At 71.0% G+C, this 22,269-nt stretch overlaps 3 protein-coding genes across 8 annotated transcripts; 1 reads left to right on the forward strand and 2 right to left on the reverse strand.

Moving 5' to 3' along the window:
• Positions 1 to 1,557: 1,557 nt before the first annotated feature.
• ACTG1 (actin gamma 1) lies at positions 1,558 to 3,962 on the reverse strand. Its single transcript, XM_080561027.1, is given in 7 exon segments — positions 1,558 to 1,716; positions 1,719 to 1,827; positions 1,935 to 2,116; positions 2,273 to 2,711; positions 3,019 to 3,258; positions 3,368 to 3,498; positions 3,833 to 3,962. Coding segments are annotated over 6 exon segments (1,125 nt in total). The 5' UTR covers positions 3,491 to 3,498; positions 3,833 to 3,962; the 3' UTR covers positions 1,558 to 1,684.
• Positions 3,963 to 6,333: 2,371 nt separating this feature from the next.
• Positions 6,334 to 10,706, forward strand: FSCN2 (fascin actin-bundling protein 2, retinal). Of its 2 annotated transcripts, XM_080561066.1 has the most exons (5): positions 6,336 to 8,449; positions 9,601 to 9,757; positions 9,841 to 9,962; positions 10,047 to 10,214; positions 10,296 to 10,706. In XM_080561066.1, exons 1-5 carry the CDS (start codon positions 7,627 to 7,629, stop codon positions 10,499 to 10,501), a joined length of 1,476 nt encoding a protein of 491 aa, XP_080417192.1. In that variant the 5' UTR covers positions 6,336 to 7,626; the 3' UTR covers positions 10,502 to 10,706. The 2 variants fall into 2 exon arrangements, with proteins under 2 accessions (XP_080417191.1, XP_080417192.1); XM_080561065.1 differs by having other exon boundaries at positions 6,334 to 8,449; positions 10,047 to 10,706.
• A 314-nt stretch (positions 10,707 to 11,020) lies between these two features.
• Positions 11,021 to 22,249, reverse strand: FAAP100 (FA core complex associated protein 100). Of its 5 annotated transcripts, XM_080561057.1 has the most exons (12): positions 22,102 to 22,249; positions 21,579 to 21,676; positions 21,290 to 21,422; positions 18,834 to 19,023; positions 17,903 to 18,021; positions 16,695 to 17,683; positions 15,511 to 15,661; positions 14,028 to 14,800; positions 13,508 to 13,644; positions 12,517 to 12,633; positions 11,977 to 12,063; positions 11,629 to 11,896 (listed from the first exon to the last, which is right to left on the reverse strand). In XM_080561057.1, exons 2-12 carry the CDS (start codon positions 21,670 to 21,672, stop codon positions 11,771 to 11,773), a joined length of 2,916 nt encoding a protein of 971 aa, XP_080417183.1. In that variant the 5' UTR covers positions 21,673 to 21,676; positions 22,102 to 22,249; the 3' UTR covers positions 11,629 to 11,770. The 5 variants fall into 5 exon arrangements, with proteins under 5 accessions (XP_080417179.1, XP_080417180.1, XP_080417182.1 ...); XM_080561055.1 differs by lacking the exons at positions 21,290 to 21,422; positions 21,579 to 21,676; positions 22,102 to 22,249 and adding an exon at positions 20,119 to 20,246; XM_080561053.1 differs by lacking the exons at positions 13,508 to 13,644; positions 21,290 to 21,422; positions 21,579 to 21,676; positions 22,102 to 22,249 and adding an exon at positions 20,167 to 20,289 and having other exon boundaries at positions 11,021 to 11,896.
• Positions 22,250 to 22,269: the final 20 nt, after the last annotated feature.

Raw genomic sequence — 22,269 nt, forward strand, 5'->3', positions numbered from 1 at the left:
GGCGCCGAGCTGGGGCCGAGCCAAGCCGCGGTGCGCGGAGCGGCGCTGCCCCCTCGCGGCCGCCCGGGGGGGGGGGAGGGCGGACAGACGGACGGACAGACGGACAGAGGGGACGGACAGACGGACGGGCAGCTGGGGAGGGGGCTGGCGGCAGGGGTGGGGAGGGGCAGGGGGGACAAAAGGCCGGGGGGGTGGGGGAAGGGGAATGGGGGGGGGGCTGGCCGCAGGGACAGCCGGACGGACAGACGGACAGCTGGGCGCAGGGAAGGCGGGACGGACGGACAGACGGATGCAGGGAGGGGTGGGCGGACAGGTGGCTGCCGGGGGGGGGGGGGCGGACGGACAGACGGCCGGGCAGATGGACAGACGGAGGTCTGGGCAGCAGCTGGACGGACAGACGGCTGCGGGGAAGGCCGGACAGATGGACGGGCAGAAGGGCTGCGAGGAGACGGCTGGACGGACAGATGGACACGGGGGGGGGGGGGGGGGCGGACAAATGGGCAGCTCGAGGGGTGCAGGAACAGCGGGGCTGGACAGACAGACAGCCCTGTGCCGGCCGGGGCAGGGGCAGCACTGCCTGACGCCGGGCAGCCTCATTAATTGGTTAATTAGCAGGGAACAGAACGGGGGCAGAGCTCAGCAGGAGCCCCCGGGAGCCCCCAGCACCAAACCCCCACCGTGCGGGGGTGGGGCACAGCAGCAGGTGACCCCCCCCACCTATGCAGCCACCCCCTCCCCAACCCCCTTTTAACACCCCCCTACCTCAACTCCCACCCTTTTTTTTTTTAAATCAACCCCCCCTTGAAGCCCCCCCATCACACCACTCGCATGCCCGTGGGGGGGGGATGTGGGGGGGACGTTTACTGCAGCGCTTTTTTTTTGTTTATTTTCCTTACACAATGACGTGTTGTCGGGCGTTTACAATTTTCTCAACTTTCGGATGACTTACAAATTTTGGTTTCCTACTGTCATGTGAGAGAGAACATTAAGGCAACGTACAAAAAAAATCTTACATAAATTAAACAATGCATAAATTTACAGGTGTAAATGCAAAGTTTCAGCAACTCAAAGTTGAGTAACTTCAGCCCCGTGATGGTTACTGGGAGACAGGGGGGGAGGAAGAGGAGGAGGATGCGGACTGGTTCGTAAGGCTCGGATGCGATATGTTTCCCAACCTTGCTAGAACGGCAGCAACAGAAGTGGATTCTCGGATGGACTCCTACCAGCCTCGACACGAAATCTGGAATGCTCCGCACTGGGCGGACTGGAAGCCTGGCTCCCAATACCCTGTACACATCTGTCCGCCCGCGGTGCCGCTGTCAGTATCGGGGGAGCCGCGCCAGGCTCCCCGCGAGGCGGCTGCCGCGGCCCCGCTGTCACGCGAGGGCAGCAGCGCCCGGCCCCGGGCTGGAGCAGATCTGTACAGGGTATTGTTTTCGCTCAAGGTGGACACCGAGGGAACAGAGAACTTGGCTACAAAGGTCAAATCAAGCGGCAGCTCGGCCATCCGGTGCCGACACTGGTCTAAACATCAGGTACAGACTTTCCAAGGGCAAGTTTTCTTTTGAAAGAAGGCTTATTCCAGTTTTATGAGGCTAGCATGAGGTGTATAGATTTGCCTGGGCAAACATATACTAGTGAGACGACTCATGCAGCAGATGCGGCGCACCTGCTAGCAGTCCATTTAGAAGCATTTACGGTGGACGATGGATGGCCGGACTCGTCGTATTCCTGCTTGCTGATCCACATCTGCTGGAAGGTCGATAGCGAGGCCAGGATGGAGCCGCCGATCCAGACCGAGTACTTGCGCTCCGGCGGGGCGATGATCTGCAGGGGGAGAGCTGTCAGAGCCGCCCGGCCTTGCCCCGCTCCTCCCACCCAGCCCGGAGCTCCCCCCCCTGCCGCGGGAGGGACAGGGGCGCAGTTTTCCTTACCTTGATCTTCATCGTGCTGGGCGCCAGGGCTGTGATCTCCTTCTGCATCCTGTCGGCGATGCCGGGGTACATGGTGGTGCCGCCGGACAGCACCGTGTTGGCGTACAGGTCCTTCCTGATATCCACATCACACTTCATGATGGAGTTGAAGGTGGTCTCGTGGATGCCGCAGGACTCCATGCCTAGGGAGGAGGAGCAGGAGGCGGGGGCAGGTCAGCACCCACGCAGCACATCACAGCCACACCAACCCCACACCTCCCCCCCCCGGCACGCAGCCAGAGCACAAGTCCCCACCACGGCAGCACGGTGTCTGCAGGGCTGCTCCAGCCCCTACCTACCCAGGAAGGATGGCTGGAAGAGGGCTTCTGGACACCTGAACCGCTCGTTGCCGATGGTGATCACCTGCCCATCGGGCAGCTCATAGCTCTTCTCCAGGGAGGAGGAAGAGGCAGCGGTGGCCATCTCCTGCTCGAAGTCCAGGGCGACGTAGCACAGCTTCTCCTTGATGTCACGGACGATTTCCCTCTCGGCCGTGGTGGTGAAGCTGTAGCCTCTCTCTGTCAGGATCTTCATGAGGTAGTCTGTCAGGTCGCGGCCAGCCAAGTCCAGGCGCAGGATGGCGTGGGGCAGAGCGTAGCCCTCGTAGATGGGCACGGTGTGGGTGACACCGTCCCCGGAGTCCATAACAATACCGGTGGTACGGCCGGAGGCGTACAGCGACAGCACGGCCTGGATGGCCACGTACATGGCCGGGGTGTTGAAGGTCTCAAACATGATCTGAGAGGCAGGGAGAGAAGAGATCTCGGATTAATGCCAGGTTAAGGAGCCAGGCCGGTCACACCCGTGTTAGAACACACATGCTGACATGCAAAAAAAAACTGGTGTGTGAAGGAAAAAGCAAGGAAAGCAGGCAGAAAACACAAACGAAAGAAACCTGAGACGTCAGGGAAGAAATGCCAGGAGTACAGAACCCTGAAAATGGTAGGAGAAAAAAAAATAAACTCAGATTTAAGATGCCAGAATAACAAAAAGAGGGCCTGCGGAGGTGATCGGTGACTGGGGGGGGTGGGGAGGAATGGGCTACCTGCGTCATCTTCTCGCGGTTGGCCTTGGGGTTGAGGGGCGCCTCGGTGAGCAGCACCGGGTGCTCCTCGGGGGCCACGCGCAGCTCGTTGTAGAAGGTGTGGTGCCAGATCTTCTCCATGTCGTCCCAGTTGGTGACGATGCCGTGCTCGATGGGGTACTTGAGGGTCAGGATGCCGCGCTTGCTCTGCGCCTCGTCGCCCACGTAGCTGTCCTTCTGCCCCATGCCCACCATCACGCCCTGCGGGGGGACAACAACGCCCGGTCAGCGCCCGGTGACCCCCCCCAACGACCCCCGAGACCCCCCCCCAATGCCGGTACCCCGCCCCCAGCCCCCCCCATCCGCCTACCTGGTGCCGGGGGCGGCCGACGATGGACGGGAACACGGCGCGGGGGGCGTCGTCCCCGGCGAAGCCGGCCTTGCACATGCCGGAGCCGTTGTCGATGACGAGCGCGGCGATCTCCTCTTCCATGGCGGTGGCTGCGGGCACGGCGCGCCGTTAACACCGGCACCGGGACACCCCCCCCCCCCCCTTCCGCGTTCGAATCTCCCGCGCCGTGACGTCACCCTCCCCCCCGCAGCCAATCAGCGCCGCGCCCCTCTGCCCCCCCCACCCCAGCCCAACGGCGGGCTCGGCTGGGCGAGACCATTCCCACACCCGGCGGGGGGGGGGTCCCGCTGCACCCCCCCACCCCCCCTCCCGGTTTCTCCCCCCTCCCCCCCCCCGCAATGTCCTGCAGCGGATGAGCCCCGCGGGACGGGGGGGGGGGGGCACCGAGGCCCAGCAGCTACCGGGGCCCGGCCCGGGCCGTACCTGCGGGATGCTGCTGGCGGAGCTGGGGATCGCGGTGCCGCCTGGTCCGCTGCCGCCGGCCGAGTGAGACCGCCCGGCTGCCAGCCCCGCGCTTTTATACCCAGGGGGCGGAGGCCCCTCCCCCCCGGCCGAGAACATCGCCATATATGGAGATCTTTCCGAAACACGCGCTCCCATTGGCTGGCGCCCGCCCGGCCACGTGGGGCGCCTGGCGGGGCTGCCCCCGCCCCGCGGCACCCCGGAACCTGCATGGGGCATAACGGGGGGGGGGGGGGGGGGGCGGCGGCGACCCCGGCCCGGCCGCGGCGACCCCGGAGGCTCCGGGCACGGGGGGGGTGCGGCCGGGACCGGGACCGGGGGGGGCTGCGGCGGTGCCGGGCCCCGGGGCTGCTCCGGCAGAGCTGGGGGCAATGGGCACCGCCGGGGGTCGGCCCGGTGTGGGGGGGGACCCCTGCGGGACACCCCCTGGGGGGGCACCCCCAGACCATGGGGGTACCCTATGGGGACACCCGCACCCTATGGGGACACCCGCACCCTATGGGGACACCCGCACCCCGTGGGGACACCCTGTGGGGGCACCCACAACGTATAGGGACACACACACCCTGTGGGGGCACCCACACCCCATAGGGACACCCTATAGGGACGCCCTGTGGGGGCACCCGCTCCCTATAGGGACCCCCTATGGGGACACCCACACTCTATGGGAACACCCACACCCTATAGGCACCCCCTATGGGGACACCCTGTGGGGGCACCGACACACTGTCTGGACACCCTCGTAGGACACCCACACCCTATAGCGACACCCTATAGGGACACTTACACCTTATAGGGACACCCTGTAGGGACACCCGCACCCTATAGCGACATCCTCCAGGGACACCCACAACCTACAGGGGGGCACCCACGCCCTGTATGGACACCCTATGGGGGCACCCTGTGGGGGCACTGACACCCCATGGGGACACCCACACCCCGTAGGGACACCCGACAGCCCCACCCCAGGTACCCCGCAGCCGGCCCCGCTTGCCCACCCGCTCTGGCCAGGCCGTGCCGTGTCCCCCCCGTGTCTGGCACTGTCACACCCCAAGGCCCGGCGCTGCCCCCCACCCTCCCCCCGGTCACCACCACCTGGGGACGGTGCCACCCCCGGGCAGCCCCCCCCGGGCCGTGCCCGAGCCCCCCGCACGTTGCTGGGGGTGCCGCGGGCTGGGCACCGCTGGGGTCCGGGGCCTACCCCACGCAGGGCAGCGTGCTGAGCCCCCAGGGGTGGGGCTGAGCCCCCAGGGGTGGTGCTGAGCCCCCAGGGGTGGCGCTGAGCCCCCAGGGGTGGTGCTGAGCCCCCAGGGACGGTGCTGAGCCCCCAGGGACCGTGCCGAGCCCCACAGACCACACTGGGCCCCACGCATGGTGCTGAGCCCCCCCGGCCCGCGCCAGGCCCCAAGGACCAGGCCGCAGCGTTGCCCCCGGCCCCTCCGTGCGGGCAGAGCGGTGCCAGCGGTGCCGGTGCCGGTGCTCGGCACCTTTCCCGGGGGGTTCCCAGCACCGCTCGGTGCCGGGAGGCTCCGGCACCTTCCCCGGGCCCTGCCGGAGCCGGAGGGTGGAGGCCGGGGCCTGACGGCACGGGCGGCGTGGCCGGAGCGCCGTGCTGGGTGCCGGGGCGCGGAGCGGTGCCGGCACCTTGGGGACCCCCAGAGGGATGGGATTTGGGGTGCTTGGGGCGGGGGGGTCGTGTCCGTAAAGGCGGCAGCAGGGACGGCGGGACGGTGTCCCCGGGGGGCTGCGGGGCGCGGGGCTGGGGGGGGGGGGGGGGTCTCGTGTCTCGGTCATTGGGGTGTCGGGGCTGGGGAGGCGGTGGGCGCGCAGGGGGCTCGGTGGGGCAGGGGGCCCGGGGGGGGGGCCGGGGGAAGTTTCCCCGAGCAGGAAGCGAGGGGAGCCGGGCTGCCGGGCTGCGGGAAGGCGGGGACCGCGCCCGGCACCGCGCCCCGCGGCCGTGGGGCTGGCGGCACCCACGGGGCACCCACGGGGCACCCAAGGGTGCTGCCTCCTGCCCAAAGAAGGAGCTGCTGCCGGGCACCCGGGGCGGAACCGGGGGCGGGGGGGGGGGGGGCCGTGCCCGGTGTCCCCGGCCCGCGGCGGGCGGGGCGCGGCCGCGCCCCGCACCGAAACCGCCCCCGCGGGGACCTTCGCCCGGGGAGGGGGGGGGAAGGGAGGAGGAGGAGGAGGAGGAGGAGGAAGGCGCACAGCTGTGCGCCTTCCTCCTCCTCCTCCTCCTCCTCCTCCCTCCCCCCCCCCCGCCCCGGGCGAAGGTCCCCGCGGTGGTGATGCGGTGCCCCCCCCCCAGCCTGTGCGCCAGGCTCTGTCGCCGTGGTGACAGCGACAGCCCCCCCCCCCGTTGTCACGGTGACGGCGGGGTGCTGCGCAAGATGTCGCCCCCCCCCCCCCTCCATCCGCAGCCCCCCCCCCCCCCGGGGTGCCCGTGGGGCAGGACCCCCCCACCCCATGGGCGCAATATTTGGGGAGGGGGGGGGACACCCGCGTGTGCAAACGCAGCCCCCGGCTCCTGCGCCAGGCACTCGCGGGGAGCCAGCAGCACCCTGGGGTGCCCCCCCCCGAGCCCCCGCTGCCCCCATCCCCGCAGGACCCTGACCCACTTCCCCCCACCCAGCCCGAAAGCCAACCCGTCTCCGTTTCGGTGGGGGTCAGTTACAGCGCGCCGGGCAGCTCGGGTAACGCAACGCAGCGGCTGGGGGCCGCCAGCCTGCCCCCCCCTCCACCCCCGGCCCCCCCCCCCCGCACCCCGCCATGAAAAAGTCATGAGGCAAACAATCCCCGGGACCTATTTTCGGGAACAATAACTCGCCGCCGCCGCGCTGACACCGGAGCCGGGGGGGGGGGGGAAGGAGGCCGTGGCAGCGCGGTGCCGGTGCGCAGCCGACAGCGGGTGCCGGGGACCGAGCGTCCCATCCCGAAGGGTGCTGAGCCCGTCCCCAGGTCCCTTTGGTGGCAGCGGGCAGGGGGGCTCCCCACGCCCTATCCCCTCTCCTGTCCCCCCCCCACCCCCCCAGGCAGCCCACGGACCCCCGGCACCGGAGGGCCCCGCACCCCGCGTGTTGCGGGGGGTCCCCATGCGCCCCCTCCGGCCCCTTCCCATCGCAACCACGCGGGGCTGCGTGACCCCACGGCTGCGGGAGGGATTTGGGGCCACAGGACAGATGGAGGCCAAGGGCCCCAAAGCAGGATAAAAGGTTTAAACTAATCAAAATGCCCGGCTAATTGTAAGGCGCTTAGGGGCTGGCTGGGAGGCGGTGCGGCTGGAGGTGACCCGCTGCTGAATCAGAGAGCCCGGTAACCTTAGCCCGCGGGGAACGGATCCGCCGGCCCGCGCCCGGATCGGGTTCCCACCCAAGTTTTCCACCCGCAGCGGGACACCGGGGCCGTGGTGCTGGAGGGCGGCGTGGCCGCGCACCCCGGGAACCGGCCGGGGGCTGCTGGGGCGCCCGCTCCCCTGGGCTGGAAGCGAAAGCCCCGCTCTAGGTTACCCCGGCCTCGGCGCCCGCTGCGATCTGGCCGGGCTTTGTAATCCTACCTGCGCCTAATTCAACGGGCCGCGGCCCCCGGCCCACCCCCGGACCCCCCCGCTGTGCCGCGCCGTGCCGTGCCGAGCCGTGCCGAGCCGCGGGGCCAGTGCGGCCGCGGCAGCCGGCAGCGCAGACGTCCCCGCCGCGACGCCCGGGGAGCCCCCGGCAGCCCCCTTGGGGCCGCCCCCCCCCGCCAGCCGCCGGCGGAAGATGCCAACGAATGGGATCCACCAGGTCCTGAAGATCCAGTTTGGGCTGATCAACTGCGAGAGCCGGTACCTGACGGCGGAGAGCTTCGGCTACAAGGTGAACGCCTCGGCGCCCAGCCTGAAGCGCAAGCAGATCTGGACGCTGGAGCAGGACGAAGCCGACAGCTCCGTCGTCTTCCTCAAGAGCCACCTGGGCCGCTACCTGGGGGCCGACAAGGACGGCAAGGTGCGCTGCGAGGCCGAGCAGCCGGGCCGCGATGAGCGCTTCAGCATCGTCACGCAGTCGGACGGGCGCTGGGCGCTGCAGTCGGAGCCGCACCGGCGCTTCTTCGGGGGCCGGGAGGACCGGCTGTCCTGCTTCGCGCCCAGCGTCACCGAGGGCGAGCTCTGGACCGTGCACCTGGCCATGCACCCCCAGGCCAACCTGCTGAGCGTCAGCCGCCGCCGCTACGCCCACCTCAGCGCCCACGAGGACGAGATCGCCACCGACAGCAACCTGCCCTGGGGGGTGGACGCCCTCATCACCCTCTGCTTCCAGGACAAGAAGTACAGCCTGCGCACCGCCGACGAGCGCTACCTGCGCTGCGACGGCACCCTGGTGCCCGAGCCCGGCGCCCGCACCGGCTACACCCTCGAGTTCAAGGCGGGCAAGCTGGCCTTCAAGGACTGCGACGGCAAGTACCTGGCGCCCACGGGGCCCACCGGCACCCTCAAGTCCGGCCGCAGCTCCAAGCCGGGCAAAGACGAACTCTTCGACCTGGAGGAGAGCCACCCCCAGGTGGTTTTCACGGCGGCCAACGGCAGATTCGTCTCCATCCGGCAGGGTAAGCGCTGCCCCGGCCTCGGCACGGTGGGGGGGGGATCGGCTCAGCCAAAAGCACCCCCGGCCCCTGCAGGGACACCCCTGCTGCGGGAGGAGACCCTACAAAAACACCCCCACGGTGCTGCCCCTGTCTGGGGGCTGCCCCGCAGCAGCTGGTGGGGGTCTGGCTGCTCCCACCCCGGGGACACGATGGACCTGCGGCTGTCGAGGGGTGCGGGGCCCTGCCCGGGGGGGACGCCGTGCCCATCGGGGCTGGGTGGGCTCAGCGACGGTGCTGTGCAGGGCTCTGTGCGGTGTGCCGCAGGTGTGTGCGTGTTACACGCAGCCCATGCGTGTGCAATGCTGAGTGCCCGTGCGCTCAGGCGTGCACGGCTCCGCACGGCCCAAACGCGTGTGCACGCACCCAGCTCTGCAGCCCATGCGTGTGCTCAGGGCTCTTTGCACGTGTGCACATGTGTGTGCACGCGTGTTTGTGTGCACAGCTCTGCAGCGTGGCACGCGTGCAGGGCCGAGCTCAGCACCATGTGCGGGGGGGGGGGGGGCTCTGTGCAATGCAGGGGGGCTCTGCACAGCACTTGGGGGGCGCACCCACACTCCCCGATGAGGCACTGCCCCGAGCTGCTGCGGGTGCCCATCCCTGGAGGCGCCCAGGGCCAGGCTGAGGGGGCTTGGGGGCAGCGCGACGCAGTGGGATGGGGGCAGCTTTCAGCTCCCTCCCCTCCCAAACCCCTCTGTGACGGATTTGCACTCGCAGCCCCGCGCGTGCCCCCTGGCCCTACGCGTCCCCGTGCAGACCTGGGACACCGGGGACGTGGGATGGGACCGGGGCCTCCGGCACCCGCGGGGGTCCCCAGGGGTGGCCCTGGCTGCCCCCTGTCCCCGCGGCACCGGGAGCGCCTGCCCCCGTGCCAAGCGGCTTAGGGCCGGGTGACGGCGGCGGGGGGCTATAAATAGGGGCCGTGCGCCGCGGCGCTGACCAGATGGACGCGGCCCCAATCAGATTAACCAGCCCAATTAGCGCGATTGTTTGCAGAGGGATTTACCCTGGGAGGGGCGGGGGGGGGGAACGCACCCGGGGATCATCCACGCACGTGGCCACCATTTGGGGGGGGGGGGTCCCGGCCCCGCACCGAGAGCCGCCCCCACCCGCAGGCGTCAACGTCTCGGCGAACCAGGACGAGGAGCTGCACCACGAGACCTTCCAGCTCCAGATCGACCGCGACACCAACAAGTGCAGCCTGCACACCAACGCCGGCAGCTACTGGACCCTGGTGGCCCACGGGGGCATCCAGGCCGTGGCCACCGAAGTGTGAGTGGGGGCCGGGGGGGGAAAGGCATGCAGGGGGGGGGGGGTCAGGGCCACCCTTGCTGACGCTCTCGCCCCGCCGCCAGCGGTGCCAACACCATGTTCGACATCGAGTGGCGCGGGCGGCGCGTGGCCCTGCGCGCCAGCAACGGCCGCTACGTCTGCACCAAGAGGAACGGGCAGCTGGCGGCCGTCAGCGACGCCGTGGGTGAGTGCCGGCTTTTTTTTGGGGGGCGGGGAGGCACTGTGGGGCTGGGGGGGCCCCCACCCCGCTGACGCCAGCTCCGCGCAGGGGAGGACGAGGAGTTCACCCTGAAGCTGATCAACCGGCCCATGCTGGTGCTGCGGGGCGAGCACGGCTTCGTCTGCTACCACCGCGGCTCCAACCTGCTCGACTCCAACCGCTCCGTCTACGACGTCTTCCACGTCGGCTTCAGCGACGGCGCCTACCAGATCCGAGGTGGGTGGCGGGTCAGGGCGGGCAAGGGGCTGCCCCGGGGCTCAGCCGGACCCCCGGTGACGGCCCCGGGGCTCTCCGCAGGCCAGGGGGGCAAGTTCTGGTACGTGGCGAGCAGCGGGGCGGTCTGCAGCGACGGGGACCTCTCCGAGGATTTCTTCTTCGAGTTCCGGGAGCGCGGGCGCGTGGCCATCAAAGGGAAGAACGGGCGGTACCTGCGCGGGGACCCGGCCGGCACCCTGCGGGCCGACAGCGACTCGGTGCTGCGGGCCACGCTCTGGGAGTACTGAGCCACCGGGTGCTGGGGACGGGGGGGCGCCGGGGCACTGGCACCACGGTGGCCCCGAGCCCGCCCTGCTCCCGGGACCGGGGCGGCCAGGAAGACCCAGGCAGGCGGAGGATGGTGGCAGAGCCGGCGGTGGCATCGCCTACGGCAGCCGTGTCCCCGACCCCCCCCCCCCTCTACTCGAGGCATTAAAGCGCGTCTGGATTGCACCGGGGCCAGGCCTCTTCCTTCGCCGCCTGTGGCAAGGGCGCGGCGGGTCGGGATCCTGCCTCCGCCCCGTCCCAGTGACCCCATAACTGGGGGAGCGCTGCCCTGGGGGAGCCCCAGTGCCCCCGTGAAGGGCTGAGCCTGCCCCGGCTGCAGGGCACGGGGACCTGGGGTTGCTGCAGGGGGGGCTGCTGGCGGCGTGCAGGGACGGTGGCCGAGCAGACCCGCACGGACGGGAGCGGTGCTCGGGGTGCCGAGGGGGGCTGCAGGGCTCTGCAGAGCTGTCCCCCCCCCTCCCCGAGCGGGGTCCGGCGGCATCCGGCGGTGGCAGCCCCCCCGCCCCAGGGGCTGTGGGGTGGGGAGACGGAAAGGAACAGAGGCGGGCAACTGGCTGAGCGGCACGACCGTTTTCATGGCAGACGACAGATTTACAGACACCGGAGCAGCGCGGGGAAGGCCTGGGCCAAAACACGCCGCGCCGCCGCAGAGAGACGAGCTCATTTATAGAAACGACGGGGGAGCGGAAACCTCCCCCCCCAACCCCACCCCCCTCCCCTGCCCAGCAGAAAACGGGGGCTCCCCCGGGGGCAGGCGCCCGCCGGGCACCCTGGCGCAGCACCCTGCTCCTCCTCGCTCCCGAAAAGGCGGCGCGGGGCTGGGGGGGGCACAGCCCACAGCCGGCGCAGCCGCCGGGAGAGCGCTAAAACTACCACGGCTAAAACGACCCCACAAGAGACAGCACCGGCCCCGGGGCTCCCCGAGGGTGGGGGGGATTTGGGGGTGTGGGGGGGGCGGCAGGGCCGGGCCGGGCCAGCCCAGAAGCCCCCGCTCTGCCGCCGGGCGGCCCCCCCCGGGGGGGGGAGCCACGCCGCAGCCCCGCGCCCTCGGCGCTGCCCGCAACACGACCACGAAACACGCACACACACAAACCGCCCGCGCGCACCGCGCCCTGCCCGGCCGTCCCACCAGGGGCTGCTGCTTCCCCCCCAAACCCCCTTTTGGGGGGGGCTCCCCTCCTGTCCCCGGGGTGGGGGGGAGTCCGGGGGTGCTCTGGGTGCCGCGCTGCTCACAGCAGAACGAGGCTGGGGTTGCGCAGCTGCCTGTAGACGTGCAGGAGCTTCTCCGCCGTCACCGCGCCCTCCTCGCCGAGGGGCGGCCGGTCGCGCAGGGACTGCGCCTCCTTCAGCAGCATCTGCGGGGGGGGAACAAGGAGGTGGGGGGGGCGTGCAAGGCCGTGGGGGGCAGGGGGGAAAGGAGGCGTCGCGGGCTCACCTCGTGGTTGGCCTGGATCTGGCGCAGGTACTGCATGCGGAGGTCGGGGGGTCCCGAGCCCTGCGCCGCCTGCTCCAGCACCAGCGCCTGCGGGGAGCGGGGTTCTGCTGGGGGGGGGGGCGGCTCCGGGTGCAAACAGCCCCAGGCAGGAGGGAGCTTCCCCCCCAGGCCCTGCTCTGCCCAGGCCCCGCGTGGCACTTGCCAGCACCGGAGCAGCAGCAGGGCCGCGCTGAACCTAAGGGAACCCGTAACGGGGGCACGGGGCACGACCCCACAGGTGCCAGCCGGGGATTCACGGCACCGACCCCGCGGCTTGGGCAAGGAACGGGGTCCGCGGCGGTGCCGATCCTCAGCCCTGCGTGACACCGGGCCCCGCCGAGCTCGTCTGCCACACGGTGGTGCCAGAGAAACCGTCCCCAGGCACCCAGCCGGGCCCCGAGGGTTTGGCCCCGGGGCATTGACGTGCGTGGGGACCCGGGGCCGTGTCCGGCGGGGGCCGGGGGGCACGGGGGGGAGCGGCACGGCCCCGCAGCAGCGTACCTGGATGCGCCGGATGACGGCGTGGTGCATCCTGCACATGTCGGCCAGCGACGGGCTCTCCATGAAGATCTCCACCGCCTGGATGGGGCCCGCCGGGCTCAGGTCGTTCATGGCCACCTGGGGGAGAAGCAAATCCTCGCTGGGCACGGCAGCGCCGGGGGAGGGGGCGGCCCCAGGACCCCACAGGCAACAGGGCTGGGACAGCGACACCGGGCTGGGCCCCAAGCAGCAGCTGCCGTTCCTCCTGCCCCTGCTCTCTGCACGCCCCTCAGTTGCTCTCCAGACCCGTACGAGCAAATTCAGCAGCAGCCGGAGATGCTGCCAGCCCCGCTGAGCGCAGCAGAGACCTTGCCCAGCCCCTCCGAGGGGTGCTCGCCCGGCTCCGGTGCCCGCTGGGTCCCAGCTGAGCCCTCGGGTGCCCCCTCAGCCCTGCTGGGACCGGCGCTGGATGTGGGTGACCCGACGCCCGTTCCCCGACGGGACGCGGGCTGCCGCCCCAGCAGATTGAACCCGGCAGGCTTAGCCCAAGCAGAATTAATGCTGTCGCTGATCACGCTGGCAATATTAGTGCTCTCGAGTGTGAATCAGCCTGAGCCAGGTCGCTGCCGGCACGCACGGGCCCCTTGCCGGAGGGCTGTCCGGCCGCGGCGGAGAGCCGGGTAGCAGCTAGAGCTTTTCCTTTACACTTTGAGGCAGATTTTTGCATTAGAGGGGGGAAAACTTGCAGCAGATCAGATTTACGCCCAGAATCCGTGCTCTCCCCCTCGCTTTGCAGGCGCAGCACAGCACAGCAGCCCGAAGGAGCCTTGGGGAAGGGTTGGGAAGAGGGGGAGCAGCAGCACAGCCCTTCCAGCCCGGCGCGCAGCGCACCCACGTGCCCGGCCCCACGGGATGTCGGCCAGGCCAGGCATCACCCCGCTCCCCCCGCGGGAGCCGGGGGCTGTGGGACGGGGCCCGGGGCGTTTCTCTGCAGGGCTAACCCCGTCCTTGCCTCTCGCACAAGCAGCTGCACCTCGCCTCCGTCCGGAGCCGCGCCGCGCACCGACGCCACCTCCCCGCTGCTCAGCGCCTCGGCCCCGGCGTTCTCAGCCAGCAGCCAGCGCAGCGTGGCACAGCTCAGCGGGACATCTGGGGGACAAGAGGAGAGAAAGCGGAGCTCGTTACGCCTCTGCTCGCCCTCCCTCGGGCGCTCAGCAGCCCGGCTGAGGCCGGGGCGCCGCAGGCAGCGCGGAGCGGGGAGCGGCGCGTGCCTGGTGCGGCCCGCGCCTGCAGCTGCTGCCACGCCGGGGGGGCTTGGGGACGTTCCCCCCCCACCCTGCCAAGCTCGGCCATGCAGCTGCCACCACGGCCACGCGCCAGCCCGGGAGCTGCCACGTGCTCCCACGCCCAGGGAAGGGGCTGGGGACAGCCCCGGCTCCACGGAGCTGACGTTGCCCTCCTGGAAGGCGAGCGCGCCTCCCCGAGGGCCTGCCCAGCACCAACCCCGGCAGCTCCCTGCAGGCAGCACCCACCTGAGCCGGAGGTTTTCAGCGCGGCTTTCAGCAGCTCCGAGGACACCCTGATGGAGGCCGCCGATGGCGGCAGGCTCCCCTCTCCCGCGGCTTTCGGCTCGCCGGGCTCAGTCTGCTCCCCGGAGGCTTTCAGGAAGGTCTCCACGGGGTCTGGGGGCGCGGGGAGCGCGGCCGCCGGGGGGGAGGCGTCTGGCCCGGGGGGGCTGCTCTCGAAACGCAGGCACTGGAGCATGTCGATGGTGCATTCGCTGAGGGGCAGGCAGATCCCCTCTCTGTCCGGGGACAGGATGGGCGAGTCGTCGGGGAGGAGGTCGTCCAGGGCCTCGGAGGAGTCGGAGCCGCTGCCCAGGATGTCCCGCAAACTGTAGTAGAGGGCACAGGAGATGGTCAGAGGCAGGTCCAGCTTGGCGTCCGCGGCAGAGCCGAGGGGCAGCGTCAGCTCCCTCTTGTTCCCCGGGAGGAGCTGGTCGATGGGGAAGGTGAAGGTGGTGGCTGAATCCGCGGACTCCTCCTCTAAGGCACAGGGGCTGGCCAGGAGCTGAACGCACAGGGTCCAGCCCTGCTCCAGGCTGTACTCGCTGCAGTTCTCCAGCAGGCAGGAGATGGTTACGGCATCTCGGAGCAGGAGGCAGCTCCAGTTGGCAGTGACAGTGCAAGCAATGGGCTTCTGGCCTTCTTGGCTGGACAGCAAAGCCGCGCTCACGTTCATCACCTGGTTCAGGCTGGCCAGAGCTCGGTTCTTCTGGTCCACTGCCTTCTTCAGGAAGGAAACTCTGCAAGGACAAAGTGCCAGGGCTGAGACGGCGAGAGGGACGGAGGCTGGGACACCAGGTGGGCAAAACTCGGGGGGGGGCAAGGCCGGGACAAACACCCACACCAGCCCAGCAGACCCTGACGTGGGGCTGTGGCCGGTGAGACCCCAAAAACGGCCCCTGGGCCGCGGCTCCCTGCAACGGGAAGCGTCAGGGCAGCGCGCGGTGGGCGACAGATCTCGCTCGGAGCTTGGGGAATCCCCCTGCGAGGAGGGGGGGGGGCCGGGGGGGCCTCGTCTGCGCCTCCTCCCCGCGCACAGATGGCCGCAGAGGTCTGAGGCACGCGGCTGCCCTGCCTGCGGCTGCGGACTTGGCAGGGGCCGCGGGGCGTCTGGGCGCGCTGGCACCCTGCCTCCGCCACCTTCTGGCGCCGAGGCCGTAAGCACCAGCCCGCCCGCGGCGGCGCGGAGCTGCCTGCGCCGAGAGCAACGAGGGCAGGAGGCAGGGCTCCGGCGAACCGTTCTCGCTCTACCGAGGCTGGGGGCTTCCCAGCCAGCCTCCCGCGGAAACCGCCCGGGGAAAAGGTGAATGTTGGGGCTGCTTCCGCAGGGCACTTGGTGAGCAACCCTAGAGCCAGGAGCTGATGCACAAAAACCCAGCGGGGAGGAGCCCAGAGAGGGGCTCAGGAAGCGTCAGCGGGGGGTGCAGCACCAAGCGGCCCTGCCCCGTACCTCTCCGAGGTGTTGCCTATCCCGGACAGCAGCTCCTTGATCCTCCGGCCGATTTCGGCGGGCGTCAGCTCCACGTCGGCGTCCTCGGGGCTGCACAAGTCGCAGGTCATGAGGCGGCCTTTGGCGGACAGGGCCAGCAGCTCCGATTCCCCTGCGGGACAGAGGTGGGCATGGCTCAGGGGCTGAGGGGGCAGGAGGAGGCCGGAGAGGCAGCAGCGGGTTCCCCACAGGCTGGCGGGACGCAACCCGTCACCGCCTGCCCCGGGGGGCAACTGAGAGCCCCCTCTGCACACCAGACAGCAAGGGGAAAAGCCACCACGGCCCCTCCTCGTGAGGGTGCAGCCCCAGCCCCGCGCTGCCGGGGGGAGAAGTGGGAGCAGCCGCCCACGGGTGGGCGCGACGGAGAGGGGATGGGGACCCCAAGAGTGCCCCAAAAATACATGGCTCCAGGGGCAGGATTTCATTCTCTCCTGCCTGCCCCGTCCCCACCGTGCCGCCCGGGGCCCAGCTGTGCTTCCCAGCGTCCCCCCAAGTGGCTGCAGGAGGCGCCGGGCGCTCGGGGCTGGCGCTGCCACGCAGGTTCCTGGTGGCAGAGCCATGCGGCTCCGCGAGGTGCCTGGAAAATCCTCGCTCGCTCGCCTGTCCTGGCCCTGCTCGCTCCCCGTGCTGCCCGAGGCACTCGCCGCGCTCGGAGGCGGAGGCCAAGGCGAGCACTGCGCTTTGCTCCGTGCCCAGGCTGCGGTCGGGCACCGTGCGCTGCCCGCACCCCGGGGTGCCAGCGCAGAAGCCACGGGGCCAAGGAGGAGCAGTGCAGGCAGGCTCTGAGCAGCTGCGCCTGCAGCCCCTTTGGGTCTCCCCACGTTCCCCTCCGCGCAGGGACCCAACGGGGACAGCCGGGGCCCCGCAGAACCCTGCACGGGCTGGCGGCCTCCTGCAGCCCCACGGCAGCGCGGAGCCTCGCACGAGAGGAACCACGACCAGGCAGGGAGCAGAGGCCGCTCCGAGCACACCTTGCGTTCAGCCCGAGGTGGAAATGACTTACAAAAACCAGGGGGGTCAACAAGAACGGGCGGAGGACGGAGCCCGACCTGGCCCACGACGAGGGGTGAGGGGCAGGCGGAGCGGGCAGCTACCCGGCCCCGTCCCGCCCCGAGACCCGGCGCGCTCCCCGCTGCCGGCAGTACCTTCTGACGCCCGAGATGACAAGGAAAGGGCCACGACGCTACAGATACTTAAACTGGCTGGAGACAGGACGGGAGGCAGGACGCCGGCGGGGCTCTCGGCGTCCTCGGGGTCAGAGGACTCGCCGACCCAGTCCAGGTCGACGGCGGAGATGTCCGAGTGCGTGCTGTAATACATGCGGCTGCCGCTGCCGCAGGCGGCGCAGAGGATGGGCCCGCGCAAGGAGTACTCCCTGAGCTCCGGCACCGTCGCCTCCTGGCGCTGGTCCGCCTTGACGGCCACCATCTTGCCGTAGTGGCCCACGGCCACCACGCAGTCACAGCCGGCGGCGCCGAAGAGCGGCTCGTCCTCAGCCTCCTCCTCCTCCTCCTCCTCTTCCTCCGCCGCCCTCCGCTCCGTTCTCAAGGCACCGATGAAGACGATGGGCTCCTCCAAATGGTGGAGGATCTTCACCGGGGGGTCTCGGCTCGAAACGTCGTGGCAGCCGTTGGCAGCCGGCGAGGAGCTGAGGGCTTTGAGCGGCACCGAGCAGAGCTGTCCGTCCGGGAAGCCGCAGAGGATCATCGGCGACTCCAGCATGGCCGCGTCGATCCCGAAGAGCAAGCTGAAGAGGGGCTCTTCCAGCACAAAGCCCCCCGAGCACCACGGCCCCTCCCCGGAGCCCGCCGTGCCCGGGGAGGAGGCGCAGCAGAGGACGGGCAGGAAGCGCGACGGCGGGCCGTCCCCCTGGGCCGCGGGCGGGGGGCCGGGGCAGAAGCCCACCTCGCTGACCTGCCGGTACGGGGGGCTCTCCTCCTGCTCGGGGCGCGGCAGCTCGTGCAGCTTCATCCACCACTTGCCGTGGGCCTGGGACAGGGTGATGACGAAGGTGTTGAGCAGCGTGAACATGCACAGGCTGGAGTCCGGGAAGATGCAGGCGTCCGAGTCGACGGGGAAGACGCCGGAAGGGCGCTCGCTTTCTTGGCTGTCGCCGTCCGTCTGCTCCGGTAACCTTCGAGCGAGCAGGCAGAGGCGCTCAGCCAAGGCGCGGGGCGAAGCCAGCGCCGCTCTTGGCCGCCTCTCGCCCCGGCCCTTGGAACGAGCTCCCCGCGGCGAGGCTTTTAGCGCCTGCCGTGACAGCAGAGGCCTGGAGGGAGCCGAGGGGGCACAGCTAAAAGAGCTCCGAACCGTGCCCGGGGGGCTTGCGGCCGCCCCGCGGTGCCCGCCTCACCTGCTCTGCTGCTCCAGGGCCACGCAGTAGATCCCGCTGTGGGCGCAGAGGATGTAGAGCTGCCTGGGCTGGGGCAGCAGCTCCACGTGCCACACCTGGTCGGGGCACCTGTACACGGCCTGCGGGGAGAAGCGAAGGCGGAGGTCACCTCCTGCAGCACCCGGCTGGGGCGCAGCAGAGGGACCCGGCAGGATAGGGCCCCCACGTGCCCACGGGGGGCGTGGTGGCGAGGGAGCCGCGGTGCCCACCCGGCCGGGCGCCCTGCTCGTGGGCCGTGTTTCCTCCCGAGCAGCCCCAAATTGCAAATTAAAGCAGGGATCCCCTGCACGTGCAAATCGCGGGCAATTTCCAGGAAATTTTTGCCTGCCACGAGGCAGCGGGGTCGGGGGGCTGCGCGCAGGGGCAGGGCATCGCCTGCTCTCCCCGAGGGGAAGGGGAGGAAAATCGAAATGTACAGCCTGCGTGCGATCTGCTTTCCGGGGAAGGAGCACGGTGTAGGAGGCAAACCCTGATCTTACCGCGATGGCTTGCTTAGAATCGAGAATAAGAACAAATTAAAAAAAAGCAGCCGCGTATAACTCGACACGCCGACCGCCGTTAGTCACGGCGGAGACAATAGCGGAGCGCTCTGGGGATGGGAAATGGAAGAGACGTCGCTTCGCCCGAGGAAGAGGAGGAAAGCGCCTCCCGCTTCGATAAACGTTTGTCTCGCAGGAGCAGGGAGAGCGCAGACAGCGGCACCCCCCTACCCCTGGCAGGGCCTCGGTGCTGGGTAAGGAGGGCCGAAGGGCTCCAGAAATTCGTTTGCCCCCGTCAAAAACAGGGTCTGGGGTGGAGGAGCCCCGGCGGGGGTCCCTGGGGGGGGCAGAACCGGGGCCCCCGCAGCCGTGCCGGGGCACGGGGAGCCTCCTGGCCCCGGGGGCGGCCTCACCTTGAGCACCTTCCCCTCCTGGTCGTAGACGTAGACGAACTCGGTGCCGTTGGAGAGGTAGATCTCGTTCTCGTGGCACAGCACGCGGGGCTTGCCCGCCACCAGCCCCCCCACCGGGCAGCAGAAGCCGGCCAGGTAATCCACCCGGTGGCACACGTGCGCCATGGTGCTGCGAGCGACCGCGGCCGGCCTGGGGCGCGCGGGGACGGCGCTCAGGGGGGGGAGCTGGCGGGGATGTGCCCCCCGCCCCCCCCAGGGACACAGCGCCCCCGAGCCCCATCCCCCACGGCCCCCCTGGCCCAAAATCCCCCCCAGCTCCCCCCAGTCACAGCACGGCCCCCCCCAGATCCAAAGACCCCCATGCCAGTTCCATCTCCCCCCCCATCCTCACCCCCCAGCCCCAAATTCCCCCAACACCAGCCCCAGCCCCCCTGCCCCAAACGCCCCCAGCCCCAAATCCCCCCTACAGCAGCCCCATCTCCCCCCCATCCTGACCTTGCAGCCCCAGCCCCCCCATCACAGCATGCCCCCCCAGCCCCAAATCCCCCCATGCCAGTCCCATCTCCCCCCCATCTTCACCTTGCAGCCCCCAGCCCGAAATCCCCCTAGGACCAGACCCCCCACCCCAAATCCTCCCCAGACCCCCCACCCCATCACAGCACGCCCCCCCCAACCCCAAATACCCCCTTGCCAGCCCCATCTCCCCCCCCCCATCCTCACCTCGCAGCCCCCAGCCCCAAATCCCCCCAGGACCAGCCCCAGCACCCCCAGCCCCACCCCCCCCACCCCATCTCCCCCTGCCCCCCCCACCCTCCAGCCCCCAACCCCAAATCCCCCCAGACCCCCCCCATCACAGCACGGCCCCCATGACCCCAAATCCCCCCATTCTCAGCCCCCCCAGCCCCAAATCCCCCCAGCCCCCCCCAATCGCAGCACGGCCCCCCCCAACCCCCCCCACCCCAAAATCCCCCCCCATCCCCAAATCCCCCCCCCATCACCCCCCCCGGCCCCAAATCCCATCCCCAACACCCCCCCCATCACCCCCCCGACCCCAAATCCCCCCCCATTCCACCCCCGCCCCAACCCCCCCCATCACCCCCCCCATCCCCAAATCCCCCCCCCATCACCCCCCCGGCCCCAAACACCCCCCCCATCCCCAAATCCCCCCCATCAGCCCCCATCAGCCCCCCCATCCCCAAACACCCCCCCCAGCCCCATCACCCCCCATCCCCCCCCCGCCCCCAAATCCCCCCCCATCACCCCCCCGTCCCCCCCCGCCCCCCACCTCGTCCCCCCCCCGCCCCCCGGCGCCTCCCGGCGGGGCTGCGGGTACCGGGCGGGGGGCGCGGGGCGGCTCCGCTTTACGGCTGCGCGGCGCCCGCCGCAATGGGCGGGGAGTTTGCGACAGCGGCCGTAAAGCGACGATGGGCGGGATCCCCCCCCGGGGGGGGGGTCACCGGGGTGGGGGGGGGGGGGGGTCCGGTACCGGGGGGCCGGGGGCAGGCGCAGGGAGCCGGGACGCGGGGCTGGAGGCAGCGGCTTTATTGAAGGGGGGGCGGCCTGAGAGCCCCCCCCCACCCCGAACAGGGAACCGGAGTCCCCCCGGTGCCCCCCCCCCTCACCCAACCGGGGGTCGGTGCCCCCCCCCCCCCGCGCAGCCGGGCCCCGGACCCCCCCCCTAGCATCCCGGTGCCCCCACCCGGTGTCCCCCCCAGCACCCTGGGGACACCTCGGTGTCCCCCCCCCCCCCCCAATCGGGCCCCGACCCCCCCCCAGCATCCCGGTGACCCCCACCCCATCCCCGTGCCCCCCCCATGTGTCCCACCCAGCACCCCGGGGGCACCCCAGTGCCCCCCAGTGCTCCCTCCAGTACCCCGGTTCCCCCCCCGGCACCTCGGTGCCCCCCCCATGTGTCTGACCCAGCACCCTGGGGACACCCCAGTGCCCCCAGGTGACCCCCCAATACCTCGGTGCCCCCCCCATGCATCCCACCCAGCACCCTGGGGACACCCCAGTGCCTCCCAGTGCCTCCCCCAGTCCCCCCCCGCCCCCCCAGCACCCTGGGGACACCCCAGTGTCCCCCACCGCCCCCACTGACACCCCCCCCCCCACTCAACCGAGCCCAGGGCCCCCCCCCCCCAGTGCCCCCCGGCGCTATTTGGGGGCTGGCTGCACCCCCCTTCTCCTCGGGGGCCCCCCGGTGCCCGGTGCGCGCCCGCGGGCGAGCTGCTCCACGAAGGCCTCCACCTCGGCGAAGCGCCCCGAGAGCCGCCCCAGCTGCTCCTTCAGGGCGCTGAACTCCTCGTAGAGCCCGTCCAGCGCCCCCGACAGCGAGCGGATCCTGCGGGGGGGGGGGAAGATGGGACACACACACACACACACACACGTGGGCTGAGGGACCCCCGCCGTGCCCCCGTCCCCCCCAGGCCCCGGGGCCGCGTCCCGCTGCCCCTCACCGGCCGTAGTCGGGCAGCACGGTGTGGTGGTCGACCAGCAGCAGGTTGCGCAGCTGCGAGGTGATGGCGAACCTCCAGTTGTCCAGGATCACCGTCAGGTTGGCGCAGCCCTTGGGGCCCGGCGCCCTCGCGGCTGCGGGGAGGGCACGAGGGGGGGGTGGGGGGCTTGGCTGGGGATGGACCCCCCACCGCACCCCCCCCCAGCCGGCCCCAAAAGCCCTGAGGGGTCAGGGAAGGCCGTGCTTGGCCCCCGGCCCAAACCCGGGTGGGGGTCCCCCCGGGGGGTTACCGTCGGCTCGCTCGTCCCACGCCGCCGGCCGCCGCTTCGGCTTGGCGGCGCAGCCCAGAGCCGCCAGGAGCAGGAGGGGGAGAAGTCGCGACATGGCGCTGCGTGGGGACGGGGCCGTGAGGAGGGCCCCGATGGGGGCAGCCAGGGGCGAGCGGCCCCGTGGCCACCCCACGGCCCGGTGGGGGCCCAGCCCCGCTGCGGCTCCTGGTCCGGGATGTCCCTGCCGGCCCCAAACCCACGGGGACAGGGCAGCGGCGTCCCCAGGGCGACGTCCCCACGGGGAACCGTCCCCAGGGCGCTTGGGACCACGGCAGCCCCGCGATTCCCCTGCCCCGAGCTGGGCCTCGCAGCTCCCCGTCCCCCGAGCGGTGAGAGAGGCGCCAGCCCCGCTCCCGCTGCCAGCGCCACGTCCCCCAACACCCCCAAACCGGGGGACGCCCGGGCCGCGGTGGAGGTGTCGCGCCCCCGAGAGCCGGGCTCGGCACGTGGGACCCGCGGCTCGAGGGGCCGCCCTGCCTCCTACCTGCGCCCCGACCCCGCCGGCGGACGAGGCGGCCGCTCGGCTCCGCGGGCTCTGGCTCGGCGCGGCTCCGGCCTCCCCCTTTTCTTTTTTTAACCGCGGGGGCTGGCGCGGGGCCCGGCCGCACGCGGCTCGGCGCCGATTGCAAACGGCCGGCCCCGAGCCACGGCA

Source organism: Anser brachyrhynchus (assembly GCF_964034855.1).
Source record: "Anser brachyrhynchus genome assembly, chromosome: 18".
In the NCBI taxonomy this organism is placed as follows: Eukaryota; Metazoa; Chordata; class Aves; order Anseriformes; family Anatidae; genus Anser; species Anser brachyrhynchus.